At 36.3% G+C, this 23,277-nt stretch overlaps 1 protein-coding gene across 1 annotated transcript; it reads right to left on the bottom strand.

Moving 5' to 3' along the window:
• Positions 1-4,250: 4,250 nt before the first annotated feature.
• AFP (alpha fetoprotein) lies at positions 4,251-22,849 on the bottom strand. Its single transcript, XM_057728385.1, has 14 exons — positions 22,765-22,849; positions 22,229-22,280; positions 21,167-21,299; positions 18,939-19,150; positions 17,709-17,841; positions 16,666-16,763; positions 13,805-13,934; positions 11,713-11,930; positions 9,869-10,001; positions 9,238-9,335; positions 8,523-8,661; positions 7,091-7,314; positions 5,824-5,956; positions 4,251-4,306 (listed from the first exon to the last, which is right to left on the bottom strand). The coding sequence occupies exons 1-14, from the start codon at positions 22,847-22,849 to the stop codon at positions 4,262-4,264; spliced, it is 1,833 nt and encodes a 610-aa protein (XP_057584368.1). The 3' UTR covers positions 4,251-4,261.
• Between the last annotated feature and the right edge of the window lie 428 nt (positions 22,850-23,277).

The following is a 23,277-nucleotide window of genomic DNA, read 5'->3' as shown; positions in this document are numbered from 1 at the left end:
TGGTAATCCACCAGTCCTGGGGCGGTAAGGCATGGCGAGGGAGAGGTTGGAAAAGTAATTTTTAAGAGTGGCTGGTCTATATTCACCTGCTTTCAACAGTTTGTCACCCCAGTAGAATAATACTACTATCCTCTAGACACCAGACTTTTTGGTTTTTGCAGATGTAGTTAAGTTAAGGATCTTGAGATGAGGATTATCCGGGCCAGCCCTTAATCCAATGACAAATGGATTTAAGAGAAGGGCAGGGGGAGATTTGAGACAGAGAAGAGGGAGGAGAAGACACAGACACACAGAGAAAAGATGATGTGAAGATGGAAGCAGAGATCAGAGTAAAGCAACTCCGAGCCCAGGAACCTGGGGCAGCCACCAGAAGCTGGAAGAGGCAGGGAATGGACTCTCTGCTGGAGTTCCCCGGGGGGAGCACTACCCCGGTAGATTTCAGACCACTGGCCTCCAGAACTGTGAAAGAGAGACAAAACTGTTGTTTTAAGCTACCAAGTTTACAGCAGTTTGTTACAGTAGCCACAAATCCACAAAACACAAACACATCTTCATTCTGCATACACACACCAAACCTTAAGAGTCTTGAACCTCCTCAGTGGTTTCTTTTGTTTTTGATATTAACTTCTCAGACCCATGCTTCTCCTTCTCCCCAGTGTGGCTTTTAGAAGATGGAGCTGACGACCCCTCTAGATCACCACCTTATCATAAAATACAGCCCGTGGCATGTGTATTTGTCTACATGTCCGTCAAATATTCATATAATACCTATTATGTTTTAGGCACTGTTCCTATATTGAGGATAACAGAATTGAACAAAACAGAAAAACAAAAACAAAAACCCTGTCCTTGTGGGGTTTACACTAGTGGAGGTAGACAGAAAATAAACACATAAAATCTACTATACGTGAGATGGTGATAACTGTTGAGGGGGAGGGGTAAGGACAGGTGTACGATTTAAAACACGGCAGCCAAGGAAGACTTCTCATCCAGCAAGTGATAACAGCCTGAGAAGGTGATGGAGTGAGCCCTACACATATCTGAGGGCACAGTTTCCAAGCAAAAGGTATCGCAAGGGCAAAACTATGAGCAGGAAATTAATTGGCAACTTGAAGAACATCAAGGAGGCCACTGTGCCTGAGCAAAGAGACCCAGTGGAAAAGAAGAAAGAGAAAAAGGCAGAAAGCGATTACCTAATGTAGAGTCATTGTAGAGGCTTTACTCTGAGTGAGATGAGAAGTCACTAGAGATTTTAAGTGGAAAAAGTAGTATAATGTACTTAGATGTAAAGTACATCTAATTATTTCAGTTACTATCTTAAGCCTAGAGTGCGGGTTGGGGGGAGGGTGCGGTGAGGCAAGGGTACCTGTAAGGAGAACAATTAAGCTAGTGCAGTAATCCTTGTGTGATATGATTGTGGCTTGTACTAGTGGTATTAGGAAAGATTCTGGATGTACATTGAGGGTAGAACCAACAGGTTTTGCTCATAGATTGAATGTAGGGGTGATATGGAAGAGAGGAACCATAGATGACTCTAAGTTTTCCAACTTGAGTAACCAGAAGGGTGAACAAAACAGAGGGAGACATGAATTTGGGATGAGGAGGAGTTTAGTTTAAAATGTGCTAAGTTTGGATTGTCTCTGCATTATCAACATGGAGATGTCAGGGAGGAAGGTGACCCAAGAGCCTGGCAATTAAGGGAGAAAAAAATCCAGACTGGAGATATAAAATAAATATGCGTTGTCAACATCTAGATGGTATTAGTGCATCAAGTCTATATGAGATCACCTAGAGGTAAGTTCAGATTCAGGAAGAGCAGCTCTAGGACATTGCAAAATTTAGTGGTTAAAAAATTGCAGAAAATGCAGTGAAGAAGATTGAGGAGATTCAGCCAATACGGTTGGAAGAAAATTCAGAAGCCAAGCAGAAAAATGCTTCAAAGAAAAGGGAGTGATCAATTGTGTCAAATTCTCCAGAGAGAAACCAGGTAAGCTAAAGACTTAGAATTGACTACTGGATTTTACACCACGGAAGCCATTGGTAACTTTGACTAGAGAAGTTTCTACCTTGAGTCTTTATTTATTGTTTGCTTAACTTGCTTTTTCTGAGAAGTAGAAATGTTCTAAAATCTCCAATTTACTATTGTACATGTGTCAATTTGTCCTAGCGTTTCCAATCATTTTTTCTTTATATATGTCAATGAAATATCACTTGGCTCATAAAGTTTCCAAATAATTTTATCTTACTTGAACTTTCCTCTTAACAATAAAAAATTATTTTTCCTGTTAAATGTTTCATGTTGAATTCTACTTTATCTGACTGTGACCTCTAAGTTAATACCTTTTAGAATTACACCACAATCCGGCAAAGTCCACAGATTGAAAGAAAAATGTAGCAGAATTGAAAGAAAAATGTAAAGGACAAAGCAACTGAGTTAGAACTGAAAGTCCATTTTATTTTTCTGAGCAAATGTTTTCTCCTGGAGTAGATGCCAAAGCATGAATGTGATTTTTAGATTTCTATTCAAAGCTAATACAATAAACAGCCTCCCTACCAGTGGACTGATCTTTTTGTCACCACTTACTGATCTTGCTCCTCTCTCCTCTTTCCCCCACCCATACTCCCCATCCTCCATATCTCATGAGTTATCTTCTTAAAAGCTAATCGCTCTGTTTAGACATTACTTTGGTCCCCAGTTACCTATAAGGCATCATCCAAATCCTTTGGAATAAAACCCATGAGAATCCACTCAATCCTATATAGTTTGCATGTCTTGCTTGATCTTCCATGTCTATACCCTTCTCCCACCGCCCCCATACCCCTAAAATCATTCATCATGGTTTTTATAGGCCATGTTTTCCTTTTTCATGTATTTGCCTTCCCTTTACTTGAACAGATAAATGTCTGCTCATCCTCTAAGATGCTTCTTCTTTTATTTTTTAGCTCTTTATTGGAGTATAATTGCTTTACACTGTTATGCCAGTTTCTGCTGTACAATAAAGTCAATCAGCTGTACTTTTGTATATATGCCCCATCCCTTCCCACCCACAACTCCTTCCCACGCTCCCTATCCCACACCTCTAGGTCTTAAATGTTTCTCTCTGCCAGTGTGACTTTCCCCAGTCACCACTGGTGTCACCCACCCTTTGACTCTCTCAACAATGTGCTGTTGCCTCTATAATTGTCGTAATCTTGTTGCATTGCTCTTAGTTACTTCCTTCTTTGCTGGAGGAACTGGAGGACAGTGACTACAGGACCTGAGACACAGTGAGTGCTCAATAAATATTTGCAGAATAAAAAAATAATTGATGAAAATGTTATTTGCCTTCAGTCAAAACAACTACATTACATTTAATATTTATGTTTTAAAAGGTTTATGAGCAAGACTAAGAAAAAAGTAGATGTTAAACTTTGAGTAGCATCATTCTTGATGGATCCTGTAAAAGCATAATTTCTTTTCTCATCTCCAGTTTATCTGTTGGAATACTTAAGTGATCATTTAATGAACAGTGTGACCTGGAAGCATGAAAAAGTGCTTCACTTGGGAACATGTTTTTTAGTTCATCATGTTATCTAGACTTCAGTGTTGTAAGTCCATCCCTGAGGAGCTTTCGTCTCCTACAATAACCAGTATTCTGTGTTTTGTGACCAGAATCTGCTTCAGACAATGGTATACAAAACTATTTAAAGAAATTATTTATATATTTTCATAAGTAAGCAGGCTACGAAAAAGGAAACATTTGGAGATACTTTATTTTTATGATGGAGAAATCTCACATAAAAGTCTTCATCAATTCTTTAATTCACAAAGAGCACAAATCAGTTAGAATTAAAAAGTTCACACCAAACAATAAAGACATTGTCTTCTTCTCTTCTCCCTGTAACAAGAACAAAAACATAAACACTAATTAAATTAATAGATACAAAAAGTAACTAGTTTTATTATTTTATATCTATATATACATATATCAGGTCTATATCAGATATACTGATAGGAAGGCCTTCTGATGACATTCTCTGAACCCTTTGAAATAACCTAAAAGAATTCTGAGTTAGTCAAATCACTAATTTAATATTTTTTTGTTCCAGGGTTCTTAAATAAGTTGTTTTTTTCTCTTTTTTTTTCTTTTATTGAATTGCATTTATTTTTTAAAAAAGTATTTCATGTTAGCTCTTAGGATGTATTTCACTACGGATCAATATTTGGGAAGAATCAACATTACAGTTAGCCTTATTTGAATTTTTTGTTACCTGAAGTAATTTAAACTCCCAAAGCAGCACGAGTTTTTGAAATCAGTGCTGGACCCTTCAAATTAAAAATAAAAAAGAATCATCAACAAACTAGTGAATATAACAAAAAACAAAGAAGCAGACTCACAGATATAGAAAACAAACTAATGGTTACCAGGCAGGAGAGGAAAGGAGGGAGGGGCAAGATAGAGGGAGGGGAGTAAGAGGTACAAACTATTAGGTATAAAATAAACTACAAGGATATATTGTACAACACAGAGAATATAGTCAATATTTTATAATAACTATAAATGGAGTATAATCTTTAAAAAATTGTGAATCACCATATTGTCAACCTGTAACATAAAATATTGTACATTAACTATATTTCAATTAAAAACTGAAAAAAATAAAAATAAAATCAATCAATCAATAAGAATCATCAGACAAAAAAAGTAGATGACTGTGCCAGTCGTACAGTTGACTCTCCACCAGCTGGGGGTGAATTTACAGGTTTATAGATTAACCAAGTTAAAAAGAAAGATATACAGTTCTGATGTCAACAAGCCAGGACAATAGAAACCAGAGGGAAAAAAAACTCCACTCTTATCAACAGAAGGTTTTGTTTTTTTCCTGTACCAATCTCCAAATTCTTACAAAGACTCTTCCCATCTCTCCCCTTGCTCTACAAATCAGTCACAGAAATTAAAAGATTCCAGAGAAAATACTGCTATGCTACTATTTGTTACTGTTCTCTGTGTGCAAACAAATGTCTTCTCAAAACAGAGGACATTAATCTTTTTGTATCATATTTACAAAATCTGTTTTATCAGTTTTGTTTTATCTGATTTCATTTCTGTGTCCCACCCCCCTCCACTAAAAACACAGACACGTACTAAATACATACACTCAAACACATGTAAGTATATTATCTATTGAAAAACTCAGCATTTCTAAATATTATCAAATAACAAAACTAAACTTCTAAACTTCTACATCATGAGATAAATAAAATTGGCAAAAAGGCTGAATTATAGAATATCTTTTTAAAATATAGTGATGCTATATTCAAGTGTATTTAGTAATATAAACAAGAGGCCTACAAAATGTAGCCAATTTACAAATCCAGCTAAAATTGCTAAATAATTATATTAAGATTATTCCTAACTACTACTCTGTTAATATTCAAAGGCTTGCTCCTAAATGAGTTCAACATATTTTCTATAAATACTCCCCCAATAACCTGTTTGCGCAATTAATTTTCTATTAAATTCTTTTAGCTGAACTCATACATTTTAGGCCAGAAGCTGTCTAAATTATCATCACTTAATTATATATTCACTTTACAGTTTTCTCCACTAGAAAATAAGTCAAAATTACTAATTCTCTTATCCTAAAATTACACTTCTCCTAATATTTAGTGAGAAAAGTGTGATTGTTTTTAAATATAATAAAGTCCAATCTATTTGTAACTTAAATATAAATATTTCTGGCATTATTTTAAAGTTGTAAATTAGTGGGATACTCTTTTCATTATTCATTACAAAAAATTCCATACTAAGTATTTAGAGTGTAAACACGAGCTGCACATACCTCTTCCGCAAAGCAGACTTCCTGATTTTGGCCTTGGCAGCACTTTTCCAGGAGGCCAGAGAAATCTGCAATGACGGCCTCAAGTTGTTCCTCTGTTATCTGTGGCTTTTGCTTCACAAGGTTAATGAGAAACCTACGATTTAAAACAAAACAATATACAAGAGAAGTCTGCTATGCAATGGTATTTTTCTAAAGCCTTCCTAGCAGAAAACTTTCAGAGCCCTGGCAACCCTCACCCTAAACCCTCATTCCATCAACCTATCACCAGACTTACCACATGTATCTTGTCTAATACTTTATTAGGAAGACTGAGCTAGAAACATGCTAAATGTTGCATTGGTCTGGACTGGTGCAGATTATAGATGAAACACTATTTTATAGTTCCACCATACTCATATGGAGTGAAATACAGTCTTTTTCTTATTTGCCTAAAATATTCTTTCTGGTTCTCTCTTCTAAAATATGTCTTAGCCATACTCAAAGGCTCCAACTTCCAAACCCATGCCATTCACAATTATCACACCCCTACCTGAGCACTGTCTGTCCTAAGTGCCTGTACTCTTCACTTGGTAATACATTCAGGATGGAATTAATGTTGACCCGGGGAATAAGGGAGGCTTGCCAGAGGAGGCGGCATTCTTACTGCACCCAGAAACATGCCTCAGATTGTGACAGAGAAAAAGAGAGATGAACACGTTTTCCAAAATGAAGGAAGATCTGTTACAAAGCTTGGGAGTATTAAAATGCATGGGAATTTGGAGAACATGAGTTCCACTAACTTGCGTTACTATCGTCATTACAGAATGCCTCCCACAATGAACTGAAACGTTAAATTCCATTTCATAACACCCATACTTCATGGTTGAATGAAATATTACGGTTATTCTCTTCAAAGAGTAAATAGCGTGGAAAAAATTCAAACGTGTTTTTTCAGTGCTTGGAATGGAAGTACCCAAGACTTACTGCAAAGATGTATCCTAATTACCCAAAATAGATTGCCCCTTTTTCCTCAATCCCAAAATGCATCACAACAATAGTTTAAAAGGAGACTATTTGTACAAACAGGAGATTATCTGCCCCAGTGAATTTTTCCAGACTAGAGGCTATCAAGACACTGAGACAAGACTATTTTGAAAGTTGCTTTAAGTGCTTTGGAGTAATAATGTTCTCCTGGTGAGCCTAAGAGGGTTGGGTGTGTGAGGTAGAAATCTCAACCACTATTTGGTGTTGTCAGTCTTCTCCATGCTAGCAAATAACCATTTCTTACTGTTGCTTCATTGTCTGCAGTGCTACACCCTGAGCTTGGCACAGATCCTTATGGAAGATGAACTTGTCATCAGAGAATGGCGGAGAAACATATGTCTCATCCATCACCAAGCTGCTGAAACACGGCCTCCTGTTGGCGTATGAAGAGGTGCAGCACTGGCCGACGCCAGGGTTTACGGGAGTCTCTTCATGTCTGATGCATAACTGTCCAATAATAAGGTCAGCCTAATCAGGAGAATGAGAAAGAAGAAAGCAAGGAGATGGACATCAGCCATAGGACTGATTCAGGAAAACTGTTACAGTAGTGTGTAATGTCCAGTGTAATTAACATTACAGGAGGATCTGCTGTCTGTGTAGGATCCCGTGCTGGCATATCGTAGATTCTTATTTACCCATTTGTTTGGAATAAACTTCAGCATTTAGTGCCCAGTGTCCCACAAGTGATGTTCACGACAGCCCCTGCAGCTGTTTGTGTCAGCTATTTGAAACACATCGTCAGTTTACATACATACTTCTGGAGGGGAAAGTCTCTGAAATCAATACGTGGCTTACATTTTCCATGTCTATTTAGTTGAGCTTTCCATTTTACTTTTGGGATTCAGAGAATCACTTTCTGAAGGCAAGACTAGCACAAACCTAACCCTTTCACATATATACATACACACACACACATACATACATACAGCTAATATATAGTCCTAATTGTAAAGAAAAAAGACGTGTGTGTGTGTGTGTGTGAGACTGTGTGTCCTTGAGGTTTTCCTAATGTAGAATTTGCTCTCAAAAAGAGGAAAAGTGAAAACAAAAAAAAAAAAGATACACAATTTTATTCGCAACTGTCATTTTAAGGGAAAAAAATAATCTAAAAAATTCCACCTGTAATCATATGTATGACACCAGTGACCTTGAGCAGTAAAGATCATTGGCATTAAAAACTGGAAAGTCATTTTACTATTCAGAACAAGGGACTTACCCTGTTCTCTACCCTGTACCTTGTCAAGGGCAATAAATTGTCCCTGATATCATAAAAAATTAAACTATAAAAGACAAAAATATAGGGATGGCTAAAAATAAAACAGCAAATTGTAATCTGTCAAAGTTGAAGCTGCTTCCTTTTTCACATTCAAGTAGGTATTTGGTGAAATCATGAACTGAGTGACGTGTTGGTCTTTCTGTCTTCCCTACCCATAAAGCTCGCTTGTTTGTTGAATCGACTCACTGCACGTCTACCAGCCTTTCTAGAAGGACAGGAAGCCTGCCTACATGCCAACCATTCAGAGCTGAGTTCTTACACCCCTCCGACTGCAACTAATCCAACAGGCCCAGGAAAGCCATCTCCGCATGGGTTTTTATCATTCCCCCTAAATGGGAATTATAAGGCTACTTCAAGTCCAGCAGGGCAGACACAGGATGGGACTAAAGGAAGCACTCACCGCTCCCTCACCACAGGCCAACTGTTTGTCTTCACTGAGATGGCAGCACGTGGCTCCCGCAGTCGCCATTTTCCTGGTCAAGGCCATCAGCTCAGGTGTGGTCAGCTGAGGGGCCTTCTTAGTGTAAGCAACAAGAAACCTGAAAGAAGCATTTTCCACCAAATCTTGCTGAGTCTTTCACAAGTTTCTGGACCCTCACTCCTTCTCAAAGACCCTCTTTGGCCTCAGAAGACATGAAGTCAGCTCGCTCGTTTCACCCACATGGTACCTGGACCGACGCTGGAGGTGCATGTACTCTGCTAACCACTCCTACAGTCCTCTTACACCCACATCACGACAGGAGAATAAACGCCGGGCCGCAGGCTGACTCCTATTCCCAACCTCAAAAGTTTCCTTGATGTGAACTTTGATCTTTTGGTGCTTTAACTATGACAGGCTATGATGGAATGGGTATCTTTACTGCAGAAATTTGCACAGTTTGGGGAACCCAAAGCCAGTACCACAGATCAGGCTTCACAGGCCTTCTGGCGCTCCTGAAGAGAGAGAACGGGGGAAGGCCACCTCCTGGAACGGGAAACTGGGTGATCCAATGACAATGACCCCCAGTCTGACACAGGGGCTGAAATTAGGGTAGCCATGGTGGATTAACTTAAATGTCTTTCCCTCACCAATTAATGATTTTAAGTCACTCCAAATACTGTGTAAAAAAACATACGCATTTTGTAAGTAATATTCTCCTAATTTCTGGAAGAGGCCGCAGCTTCGCTTTGCCAGAGCTTGGCTCTCCTGGATATACTTCTCTAATTCTTCTTCCTGGAAATGCAAGCATTATTACATACATTTTTCCCTTTCTGCACACATAACTTTGTATGTAAAAATTGACCAGTAGTATTTTATTCTGTTATGATACCAATCTTAGAGAAACTACTTTTCGAGGGTTTTTTAATATTAAAGATGAATTATGAGAATTAAGGCAAATGAACTTTAGGGAGATTAAGTTTAAAACTTTGTGAATCACCAAGTTATTTGATGGCAGAACTCAATCTTTGGGTAAAAAATGACAATTCTTTCTGTACAAAATTCTTGCCTTTCTGGAGCTGTTTCAAAATGAATATTATTTTTATTCTGTGCATCAAAGAACTTTTGGTTAAAACATTTTTATTTCTAAAATAAGCCAATAGTTGTTGACTACTAGTTAATCACTACTTAATAGCTAGATAGCTAGTTAGCAGACATAACTAGCTAACTATTCATCAGTAACTAGATGCTTTCAAACAAACAACATTTTTAATACCTGATATCAGACCGGTTTTTCAGATTTTCCTTAAGAAACTAGAGCAATTTACCCCTTTATCCTGGCATTCAGGAGGGTTTTCAGACTGGGAACACTTCTCCAATAACTCCTGATATCCTTTGGCAACTCTTAGAATTATTGGGACAGCAAGCTTAGTATGTCTTCTTGAATATTCATAAGTAAATCTGAAATATGTGTGAAAAAAATCATGTTGTTGAAATTGAGACAAATTATTTCTGTGTTATATGGCATGAAGTTAAATTCAAATAAATAAACCTAGAAATCAAATATGATTTCAACTATATGCATGGCAAAACTATCAATAAAAATGATAATCCCTCAAATTGTTCTAAGATGGTATTTTGTTTTCTTTTGCGCCATTTGCTTTCTTTTCTTTCAAGTTTTTCCATGTACTTTTATCTTGTGTTTTTTTTTATTGAAGTCTAGTTGATTTACAATGTTGTGTTAGTATCAGATGTATGGCAAAGTGACTCAGTTGTACCATTCGCTTTCAATTACGGACTTTAAATTTATCCACCCAACAAATATGTTTCCACTGCCAACTCTCTGCAAGCATTTTCTTTAAGCAGTAAGGATTCAAAAATGTATAAGATAAAATGTCTGACCTCTCCAAAGCATGCATTTTAGGGAGACAGAAACAAATAAGAAATAGGTCCTCTAATTTTAGGTAGTGATGAATCAGTGAAGAGAAATAAAGGAAGATAAACAAAAGGGAAAGGGGTGACAATTTAGAGTATGTGGTCAAGAAAAATCTCTTTGAGTAGCTCTTTCCGAAGAAAAACCTGGGTGAAGGGAGCCACGCAAAGTGTCTCGGGGAAGATCATTCTCAGCGGAGAAAATTTCTATTGCAAAGAACCTTTCCAATTTAAGAACTGCTTCTATTAAATGAACAATTAGATTCAGAATGTATGAATGGGTAAATTTAAAGAGAATTCTTGAATTTACTCATTGTATTCCCAGGTTGTAGAAATAGGTCATATTAGTTGTGCCTCCAATAATATTGTCATTATGGGTTTCTGAAATCTGGACTTTGTTCTTGTTTGCATAATTTAATTTAGCAGTGCAAACAATGTGTGCATGTCTAATATTAATGCAACAATACAGTAATATCCTCTGGGAATATTAAAAAGAAAACTGCACCATTATTTTCATTACTACATTAAAAGCAGACTCAAATTTAGAAAGACCTTTGGAGATCATTAAGTGTAATGTCCTAAGAGCTGCACAAATCCCTCCTCTAATTGTGTCCACTGGTACACACTGTATCATAAAGGGAAATATATTAACTTAACTGCTGGCTCCCCTTAAAGGCAAATAGAATGAGAACACATCCCGTCAGTTACAACTACCATATTGCAAATGTCACTAAACGTGTTTTGATTTCCTTAAAAAAATAAAACATGTGTTCAATAAATAGCAAATAAACTGCTACAATGAAAGCCCTTCCGTCTAGCATTATCTATTAAGTTATATTTGGGTCAAGAAAAGTTTTTAAAACATGCACAGTGAAAAAGCACATTCTTAGTTACGACCCTTCTTATTACAAAAATATCCATATCCTATTCAGAAGTCCAAAGGCGGTCTTTATACAAGTAAGCCATACAGAGATGACAATGCTTCTGATTCCAGAGAAATTGATACAAAACAAAATGCATCCTCATAAGGGAGCCAGTTAATAACAGCAGTGATGAAAGTCTCATCAGTATAAGATAGATCCTATTCCTTATTCCCTAGTTTCCTGCCTAGCTCTTTTTGGTTTAGAACATTCTAACATTATCCTCACATACTGAGCTCACAAACCATTTCAACAACACATATCTGTCAGTCACATCATAATTTTTATTTGTGTGTACATACATTTACAGAGTGTGTTACCTTGCCATGAAGAGATCTTTTTCCCTCGAAGAAAGTTGGTTGAAATCTCTCTCTCCTAAAAATCTATTTAGGTTTGGAGATAAGCCTTCAGGTTTCTCATCATTTTCTGCATGAATTATGCAATGACCAAGTTCAAGCGTGGTGGGTAATTGGCAGCATTCTGCTATTTTGCCTGACAGAATCTCTCTTTGAGAACATATGTAGGACATAATTCTTTCCTGTAATAGAAAAAGTCTAAGTTTTAAACATCTATTCTTTAATTCAGGACCTCATGACCAGTCTCAGGAAGGAAAGAAGGAAGGAAGAAGAAAGAAGACATTTACCATGTCTCCCATTTTAGCGCTTTCTCCCTACAGTACCTTTCCTCACTCCTTTCCACCTAGCCTTGTTTGTTCAATTCTTCTTTTCATAGTTGTCAGCTAAAATCTGTTTTATTCTAATAGAAATCTCTTAAAAACAAAAGACAAACGTACTCCTTAAACCAAATGACATGCAGGTTGATGTATATCTTTCTATTAGTGTTGGAAGTCGCTACTAAACATTTGCTGTTGATATAACATGGAGAGCAAACTTTGTTTCATCTTTAACAAAACCATCTGCAGTAACCCTCTGTGACCTCCAGAGGGCAGTCTATAGATAATGAAATGGCAGAGCAGCTAAGCGGCCAGAAAGAAGCAGAGCTTACATGTTCCTGTCAAAGGACAAAATTCAGTGCATTCTCAGCAGGAACAATTAGAACCCATTAGTCAGCTGTTAAAATGCAACTTATATACCATCCTTAAATTAGTATTTCACTTTAATGGAAAGGGTGGTTATGAACTCCGAAAATTGAAAAAACTAAACTTTAAAAAATGACTATACAAATGAGTAAAATAGTCAACTAAAACTAATACAACTGACCTCAAAGAAAAACAAAATCATTCTGATTACCATTCCTAACATGAAGGTAAATGCTTCCAAAAGGAAAAATCAATGCTATAGGAAAATCTGTCTTGGAGGCAGCCGCTTCAGTTCACCTTCTCCAACTCCTGACACCAGAATTCTCTGCCTCGGCTCAAAGACTCACCTTCAGGTCTCCCCTGCAGCCCTGGCTTCTTGCTGACTTTCAAGTCTATCTCAGCGAAATTGCCATGGACTGGCTGAAATGAGCATTGTACCCTCACTTTCAACCTTCTGGAAACCATGTTCCAACCTTGGTTTCAAGCCATCTAAATATCTAGGAGCAATGATTCTAAGCCTCCTGAAACAAGAAGGTGTATCACAGGGGACCAGAGAGGGAGTAATCTGGGGATAGACAGGCCTCCTGCACAACATCTAGGAAGCCTAGGATGGCCCAAAACAGACGAATGTCACACTGCTTAAATCTCAACTGACTATGGTGTGCTTGAGGGTTCTGTTTTTGGGGTATTTGGTTTTGATTTTTAATCCCCAGAGCCCTTTATTCACAACTCTCCTTGATAGCTAGCTTTCTACCTTGTAGATTAATATCTTGTGTTATTTTTTATGTTTCTTTTACTATTTTGTTGTATTCATGTAATAGTTCTATGGATATAATATAGAGTGCCCTCCACATGCCAGGCATCGTGCTGGTGGCCTATGGAAATAACAGTAAACCAAAGACTGCCATTAGCCCCAGTGAGGTCACGTGGCTTATCTCTCTTTTCAGACTGTACACGTCTTGAAATCAGTCTCTGCCTTCCTAACAGGTATTCTCCACAGTGGCTACCACATAGAAAGTATTCAATGTACGTTTGTCAAATGGAAGAACAAATGGATGGAAAAACAAATACATTAAAAGTACAGTTTGCCCCCCAAAATTCTGTGTGGAGGTGTCCCGAGAGGTTACCATCTCCTTGCAAAGTTAGAATGAATGAGCCTGGTCTAGCAAGAGGAATGCATCCCTTAAGTGAAAAGCAGAGTCAACAAAAGAGATTTCAGTTTTACCATCAAGAGGTCTGTAACTTCACTCAGTCAGCTAGTTTCCACATCCTATGACCAACTCATGACAGGCACCCTTCTCCCATTTAGAATGAGAGCAAAAGAAAGAAAAGAGAGTGGAAATATCCCTTTTCTAGGAGGCAAGACTCTTCACCCCATCCTGCAGACACTCAAGCACATTTCCTCTGCAGCATTCCTCGTGTACGTGGGCCACATCCACCACCAGTTTCTGAATTTCAGTAAAATTAGCTTTGGGAAACTTTTGACTCAGTTTAGTAACAGTCCTAAGGGGAAAAAAAGAATTAGAAATCAATCTTGGTTATCTATCAAAATTAAATAACATGTATAGAGTATTAATTAGTATCGTTGCAGCTCCAAGGAGAAAAGACAAAAATGTTCTTGTTTAAAAAGAAAAGGAAAAGTGTTATGTCTTGTTAATTCTAGCCCAGTCTTTCAAGGCAGTGGCTCTATAAACTGTGATCTGGCCCTACAAATGGTTTGGAAGTGATTTATCTTTTCTTAAAAACTTTCCTGTGAATTGCAATGATATCTTTCTTTTTGCTGTTGAACCCTGATGCTGAGTATTCAGGATCATTGTCATGAAAGGGTGGGAAAAAACTGAAAAGTATAAACAATTAAGAAATGGAAAATTCTATGAGAACAATAATCATTCTTTTACTTGGGAGAAAAAAAATACTTCTTAGAATATAAGGAAGGGTGCATATGTGCAAACCAACAGGTCAAGAAAGTGGAGCAGACTAAACACTCAGATGTGCCATCATGCCAAGATGTGTAGTGTGACCCATAAAGGCAGTAAGAAGTCAAAATTCTTATTCCTTCTGCATAGTTCATGTAAATTTTAAGAGATGTCTGGATGAGATCACTGTGCCCTAGAGCAACTAGTATTGTTGCTGCTAATGATAAAGATGGATTTTCTTTTTAAACTGAGAGCATTTAACTTTAATTATTTATGGGTAGCAAGTGATAAATAATGTCATTATAATATAAAGTCATAACTTACATTGTATTACTACAATAAATTTAAATAAAGCCAATCATGAATCAATCTTTAAGTTTCTAATAGAGTCAGAGGGTGGTTAAAGCATAATCTGACCTCTTCCAAGAAGAATCTGTCAGTCTCGGAACTAAATCCATGACTAAAACCTTTACATCTTCACTATGTACGATATTTTTTAATGTGTCATTTGACAAACAGATAAATAAACTTTAAATGTAAGTACTTAATATACTTCAATTAGGGGGTCAGATGTTTTTCTAGACTAAATATTTCAGCATAAAAATTAAAGAGTACTTTAAACCAGTTATGTAATTTAAAATTCCTAGTAATCGTATTAAAAAGTAAAAAGGAACAGGTAAAATTTACTTTAATAACATGCTTTTTAACCCAATATATCAAAAATAATATACGTAATAAATAATATATGTAATAATAATATATGTAATCAACAGTAAAACACTTTTTAACCATTTTTTGTTGAAGTATAGTTAATTTACAGTGTTATGTTAGTTTCAGGTATGCAGCAAAGTGATTCAGTTTTTTACATATATACATATTCTTTTTCAGATTCTTTTCCATTATATGTTATTACAAGATATTGAATATATTTCCCTGTGCTATAGCGTAGGTCCTTAATGTTTATAACATTAAAACCTATTAAGGAAACAGTGTGCATTTTCTTTTTCATACTAAGTCTTTGAAATCTGGTTTTACACATAGAACACAGTTCCTAATTGGCACTAGCCACATTTCAAATGCTCAGGAGCTTCGTGTGGCTAGTGGCTGCCACGCTAGCTAGTGGTGCTCTAAACCACTGGTAATTCTGATTCCTATATTTGACCTCACAGTCTCAGTTGTCAGGATACAGACAATTAGAGATCACTGACATAGCAGACAAATAGATGCAATGGAGATAAATCATGACAAGAATCTAGAAAAACTTAGCTCTGATGACCAGTAGTGTGGTCTTGGGTAAACCGCTTTAATCTGCCTGGACCTCGGGTTACTCATGTGTAAAAATGAAGAGGTTGAACTACATGATTCAATTGTTTAAGGATTTTTTTTTTTAATATTCCTCTTCATCCTAACAACAAAGATAGATGAGATAGAGAGAGATTAGATAGACGAAAGTTTGAGGATGGATTAGATAGATGGATGATAGATAGATTAGATAGATAGATAGATAGATAGATAGATAGATAGATGATGGATAGATAGGTAGATTGATAGATTGATAGATGATAGATAGATGATAGATAGATGGATAGATAGATATAGATAGATAATAGATGATAGATAGGTGATAGATGATAGACAGATAGATAGAATCAAGGCAAAAGAGAGAAAGCAAATATGCTAAGTGTAATATTTATTTAATATGGTGAGTTGAAAAATTCCAAATTTGTCTCTGAGCTTTTTTGCAGCTGGGACAAGAAAATAGACTTCAGTGAGTTACATGCTTCCATCAGTTAGGAAAATACATGCCAGTTCTTCAAAGATGACAATTTTGTTTTCCTCTGGACAGCAGATTCTAAAATTATTGCCTCAAGTGAATATTTTCATAGAAAGCAACGATTGACATAATGGACTTTTATAGCAGATTAGGAAGCAGAATTAATATAAAGAATTTCTTGTTAAGCCAGAAATTTTAAATGATACTCGAGAAGGCTAATCTACTTTGTAGAGAATCTAGGAAAATGTAGTATAATTATGAAGTATAAATAGATTGCAGTCCAGAACCTGAGTATCTAGAAGAATGGGTAAATAGCATAAATCTCTGAAGTCTTCTCTGAGTCCTCTAAAATAGACTTTAATAAGTGGTAAACAGTAGACTGATCTGTTCCTCCCAATCCTAAAATCTCACGATTTTAATCACATTAGCTCTCATCAAAGGAACTTCATTCTCTACAACAGTAGCAATGAGAAAAATGGACTCAGATTGCAAAATAGGAGTTTTGCAGCTCTCACCTTCTTCCCTAGACAGAACTCAAACTTACGTGGCTCGGAAGGTTCGGGGTCCAAATTTTCTCATTACTGCACATATATGTTGATTTAGCAAGCTGCTTTCTCTTAATTCTTTTGTAATTGTTGCTGCCTAGATAGAAAAAACAAGGTGTGAAGACAGGGTGTATTTTCCTTTATAGGCTCTAATAATTAGAAAAACAACAGATACAGCTCAAACATGAAACTCTAAAAATTTTTGCTAAAAATTCTAAATGCAATATATTTTTGTGGACCTTTATTCATTCTTCCTTTCTTTTAGATAGCTTTATGCCTATCTAAATCATCTGTGCCATACAGACTTATTAAAAGTATCTTGAAACAAAAACACTGTAACTTTCATATTGAGATAATGAACAAACAACTGTGATTTTGAGCAAATTGAAGTCTGATAATTTCTTAAATGTCTGCTGAGTCACAAAAAGTAAGATTGCATCACAGCCTGACATTCTGGGAATAGTCACAATTCTTAGGAATTTTGTTTCAGGACTTCAGGTAGCAAGTAATTAACTGTGGATGCCACTCTAGCTCTCCATACCTAAGAAAACTTACATTTCTAAACCCACGTTTCCTTGTTTGTTAAATGACAATAACACTTACGCCTCAAATTTTTTCTAAGGTTTAAAAGAAATAATGAATATAAAGCATTTACCATACTTCACTTTTCTCTCTTCTTCTGCTCCTCTTTTTCTCCTGCTACTCCTTCTGCCCCATCTTCTTTCATTTGCTTCCTTCACCTCTTACTCCTCTCTCTTTCATTTATGTTATCACCTCTACCTCTGTCTTTCTTTAGCCCATCAAACTTACTTCCTTAATAATAAAATGATTATTGGCTGAATGAATGGATAAAGAAATGAATAAAAAAAACCCAGCAACCACAGCTTTTTTAGCCCAAAGAATAGCAGAGTGCTGAAATATGCTCTATTCTGAAAATCATACTCAGCACGCAAAGCATATTTCCATTTTTAACTTTGTTTTGTTTTAGTGAGTCATAGCCATATTGAAGTTATTGGTTCAGATATCCACACAAATAGAATACCTTTGTTTGGAAGCATTCAACTGCATTTTCAGCTTTGCAGCAAGGTGGAATTATTTTGTCATACTGAGCAGCCAAAGAAAGAATTGTAGGTGCATACAGGAGGGAGTGCCTTCTTGCTATCTCATAGATGTATCTGCGAAATGAAAAGGAGCGGTAAGATTTACAAACACATTAAATTAGGACTGCTACTGCTTGGAACTGGACTTTGGAATTGTTTAAAGATTCAGAAAACAGCCATATCTTTTCCACTTGCTGTCAACATTTTCCTTACTAAAGATCCTCCAGGAAAAAGAAAAATCTGACCACATTCTATTATGAGAACAAACTGGGCAGAAACACTGACTATGATTCTTATTAAAGTATCCTTTTCAATAAGCCTATTCAGACATGTTTCTGGGGTCAGCAAGGCCAGATTTCCACTAAGTAAAACAGAGTGGTGGAGTCTTTTTTCTCATCAGTGCAGAATGATATTATCCACCCTGGCAGTCACCATAGCAAAGATGTCCTAAGGGCAGGCTCTATATCTCTCTGGATTAGGCAGCAACCTGGAAGATAGAAGTGATCAAGAGTTAAACACAGGCCTCCCCAACAGAGAACCTGGGTTCAAATCCCAGCTTGGGAATGTACTAGCAGTCTGCCTTCATCCAGTTGTCTTAACCATCTAAGCTTCAATTTCCTCATCTGCAAAATAGGAAGAAGAAAAGGAATGAAGAGGAAGACAACAAGGAGACTTGATAGGCTGTTTGTGAGTATTAACATGAGCCTATGGGTCAAGTACACATGTCCCTAAAGCATCCTAAGTGCTCAATAAATACTAGACGTGCTTATGTATCTTAAACATTCCAGGATCATAAACTTTTTTTTTTCAGGCAATTTGGTGAACACAAAACACCAAATATTTGGCTCTGGAAGGAGTCATTTTGTGCCATGCTAATATATTCTTGGGCAAGCTAAAATGAAGAGATTAGAAGAGAGAAAACAAGGTGGATCTTAGAGACTAAAGGAACAACTGGTGGGTCTCCTGTGTGTTCTATATCGCATCTATCTCCGTGCTGTGGAGACAAAGTTACACTTAACGTTGCTCACCTCATTTCATAGGGCAGGAGCTCAGCAGATGCTACACCAAACATTATTTCTCCATGTTTTAGCCTACAGCCACAAATTGCAGCATTTCTGCTTGGTACTGCACTCTTTCTGGGGTCTTAATCTACCTTTAAATTGGATCCTTACCGGTTCATGAACGTCTTCCTGTCTTTTTCATACTCTGTACAACTTGTGACAGGTTCTGGAATTTGGAAAGGTGGGATGGATGCTGGAGCAGCCTTTTTGTGTGCTAGGAAACAGTCATGTCTTTCCTCTCCACTCTGGCTGCAGCAGTCTGAAAGCCGATACTTTTCAGTAATTTCTTTTTCGTGGCAAATTTCTTCCAGAAAGGCAGACACCTATAAGATTTATTTTCAATGAAAGTCACCTAACTTTACCTAAAAATGCTGTAAAACATGTGAAAAGTTTTCTAATATCTAAAATCAGAACTGTAGATCAGGAAAATAATTCCCCCTACAAATTCCAATATATTTAGTTTCAGCCTGATAGGATAGCTTTCTTTGATGTGTTTGGTTAATGGAATTTCTTTGATGTGTTTGGTTAATGTGGTCAACCTTGAGTAATACACATGACTATTAGACAAAGTTATTTTATCTTAAAAGAATGACATAGATACTCCATGTGGCATTCTTATGATAAGACACTGATCTAAAATTGGATATTATTTTAAGATAAAAATCAAAATAATTTGAAATGGAATAAAAATAACTTCAAATACTTTTAGTGGGTCTAATTATAGATTTAGCTAAAATGTTTTAGGGAATTCCCTGGCAGTCCAGTAGTTAAGACTCAGTGCTTTCACTGCTGTGGCCGGGGTTCCATCCCTAATTGGAGAGCTAAGGCCCCACGAGCTGTGCGGAGAAGCCAAAAAAAAGTTTCAAAATGTATATTGTAAATGTTTAAAATCCTTCTTTGTTGCCTTAATTTTACCAAAATCAGGTGACAACACCACTAGTGTAATGAATGCCTGTGAGGAATACGTTGTTTCATTCATCTCAGGAAACTTTTAATTTAGCTTTTAGAACTGCTAATATTTAGAGAATCCTGGAAATCTTAACTGAGACTTCCAATTCCCAATCCACATAAAAATCATGCCTTTAAGTTTACAATGATAAATCACTGATCTGTAACATCACCTCAGATGATGTCTCATTGGATGTAAAGTTGCAATATAAAATATATTTTCCTTATTTTACATACATTTTTAGACTATCAGGTCAGGTCAAAAATAGAGATGCTAATCAGAGGTTTTTATTAAGTCATCAATTTCAGAGTTGTAAAGTACTTTATATCTTTAATAGGCACCTCCTTTACAACACTTCAGATACATTATCTTTGGGCCACTTCATTAGCTCCGTCATGACAGAGGATTCTCTGAGCTTTTTGTTCCATAATTCGCAGCCCTAATCATTTTAAAGTTCTTAGTTCTTTTCTGTATTGAGATAATAATAAACACTAATAACTGTTATTTATTGATCTTCTACATTAGGATAGCCTATACTAAAAAAAGTAGTCATTGTTTGTCTGAAATTCAAATTTAAGAGGGCTTCATATTTTGTTCTTGTTGTTTGTTTGCTAAATCTGTCAACCCTAATCTGTGCTATGCACCTCACATTCACTATACTGTAGAGTAAAGTATAATGAAGCCACTAAGGGTGTTAGTTCTAGAGCCAAATGACTTGATTTAAATCCTGGTTCTGGGCTCCCTTAAGAAAGTTACTTAACCTCTCTGTGCCTCAACTTCTCCAACTGGAAAGTTAGCATCTAACTCCTAGGATTATGGTAAGATTTAATAAATTAATATTTGCAAGCAAAGCTGATATTCTACCAATAAACACCAGCCAGGGTCTGTTGGCTCACTGGACATTCATTCTGATTCAGTAACGCCATGCTCCGTGTCACAAAGTATTTTACTGTCAATGGGTATGTAACACTCCTGAGAATAATACCTGTCACACTGACTGCTTGATAAAAATTAACTCCTACTTCTATTATCATACCCATCTCCATGACAACCCAGAAATGGAAGCTATTATCATCCTCATTTTACAGATGAGGAAACTAAAGCTCAAAGAAGTTAAATAATATGCCCATGATCTCCCAGATACTTTGATTTCAGAAACTTAGCTCTTAGTCACCATGCTTATATTGTCTCTTTACAATAGACACCCATTGTTTTCTCCTCTACTGTCTCCAGCAAATCAGAATTAACCTAAACTTTCTTTCATAAAATAGGTCTTTCGGTATTTAAATGTATTTATTTCTTATGCAGTTCCTGCGTCTTCTCTTCTGCATGCTGAGTTTTGGTCAACTATCCCAGTGCTTTTTTTTAAAGATTATTATTATTCACTCACCTGGTTTTCTAAACACCCTGCAGGCTGCTCACCGCCAGTGGATTTCTCTATTACAGTCAATACATCTTTCACCATTTGACTTACTTCCTCGTAAGTGGCTTCTTGAACAAACTGGGCAAAAAATATGGTAGCTCTGAAACAAGAATACATATGAACGCTTAAGGAACAGACTTCCATCAATCTTTTTCGCAAGGTTAGTTTTTGTTTGTTTTCATTGTCTGTTATTTTGTGACCTGTTTAGGGGATGACTTCTGCTAAAAATGTATGTGAAATTTTAGCCATCCAGGAAGAAATGTCCGTCGTCTTCTCATCTCCTTCCCCTATAAATACACATATATCTATCTGTTAACAACAAAAATAAGTGGATTTCCCCTAAGAGTGCTTCCTCCTTTTGTGGTCATCCACCCACTGCAATGTGTCCATAATTGAAGGTATCTATATTCTTTGTAGTTTTTTTTTTTTTAAGCAAAGAATTGGTCATTAGATCTCTGCCTATGTCTACTACCACCATGATCAAGGCCTGATCGTGGACTGACCCAAAGCATTGCTCTTGCAACCCACATCTGTAACACATGATTTTAAATTCCATATTAGAAATTTCAGAAGTGTGGGACAGAAAGAGAGCATTGAAGAGAACAACATACTCTCTATAAATAACCAAAAATAGAACATTTACCTCCTACTATTTGCTGCTAGGATTAAATAGTATTCAGAATAGAGAATATGGTAATATCATCCAATTGGTATTGATGAGAAAAATTCCTGAATTCATATATAGTTGCCATCAATCAGACATTATTCTTCAGTTTGTGAAATCTGATTTTGTTTGTCCCATGGATTTACAAGGAATCTAGAGGTTGAGGTTAACATCTAAGGCATGGGCCAACAGTTCAGCCTCTTCAATATCAATTTGATATTCAATATAAGTAACTTTTCATAGTATTATCTAGTTTGCTCTTATACTTTTAAAAATTCATAAGGCTATCCAATTTTGTTCAATTACCTAACTAAAATTTTCATTGCTTTGCATATCTAAAGCACCTTTATACAAGAAAAACTTACAGGTCACCTAAATTCATCTCTGCAGAACATGGGGAAGAATCCAATATGGAAGCTGGAAAGCAAGATAAACTTCATGAGAAATGGTGTTTTCAACTACAACCAGGAAAGTAATCATTGTTAGATGTAAATGTTTGTGTCTAAGTTAAAACTATACAATTTTAGAACTGAGAAGACATTAGGAATCATCTATCCAAGCATCTTAAATTTCGTACTTGAGAAAACTAGGAAACTAAGGAATAAAGTTAACAAGAATAATTTATAGTAGACCCAACACCAAAATTCAGATTTATATCTTCCAATTGTTTGGAACCATTGAACCATTCACAGATAGTGTTAAGAACTGCCGTAGTTTTGCAAAACTCTTGTACTCTTGTAAAGATACAAGTTTATCGTTCATTGAAAGATAATCACCAATTAAATATTTTTCCTCTGTGTGGAACAGTAAGTATGATAAATAAATCAAGGCAAATGAATAAATGCAAATTTAAGAATTCTCATATAAGAAAAAGACAAAAGAAAAACACAAAATACCTTACCTATTCCATATGCATTTTTATGCATTGTTCTGGATTCAGTAAAATTTAGTAGAAAAATTAGAAAAATGGATATCACCCACTTCATGGTTGCTAGTTATTTCGTTGCTGGTGGTGATGATGGGGGCAGAATATTGAAAATCATGCTGAAATTCTTTTATAGTCTTCTCTAGTAATGCCTGTTAACTAGTAATCTTTTGTTGGTATATCTGTTACTTTATTTCCTTATGTCCCAAATGGGATGACTTGCTAATAATTAACAGCATAGGGATTATTTGTGTTTTATGTTCAAGGACACAGACCTGTTTTGGGTGGAAAAAGGGGGGAAAACGTGCAAATTCATTCCATTCTGCAAATATAACAACTACAGAGCTTTCAAGGAGGTGACTTTTCCCTAAATTGCACAACAGAAGTTAATAGGGCCACAGACAAAAGACACCACACTTTGTATGAAATTCAACTAAATGCACTAATTCCTTACTGCCATATAATCAGGACAGTACAGTGTCATGCTTC

The sequence above is a fragment of the Hippopotamus amphibius genome, chromosome 3 (assembly GCF_030028045.1).
Source record: "Hippopotamus amphibius kiboko isolate mHipAmp2 chromosome 3, mHipAmp2.hap2, whole genome shotgun sequence".
NCBI classification, from domain to species: domain Eukaryota; kingdom Metazoa; phylum Chordata; class Mammalia; order Artiodactyla; family Hippopotamidae; genus Hippopotamus; species Hippopotamus amphibius.
This window is presented reverse-complemented; position numbering and strand designations above follow the sequence as displayed.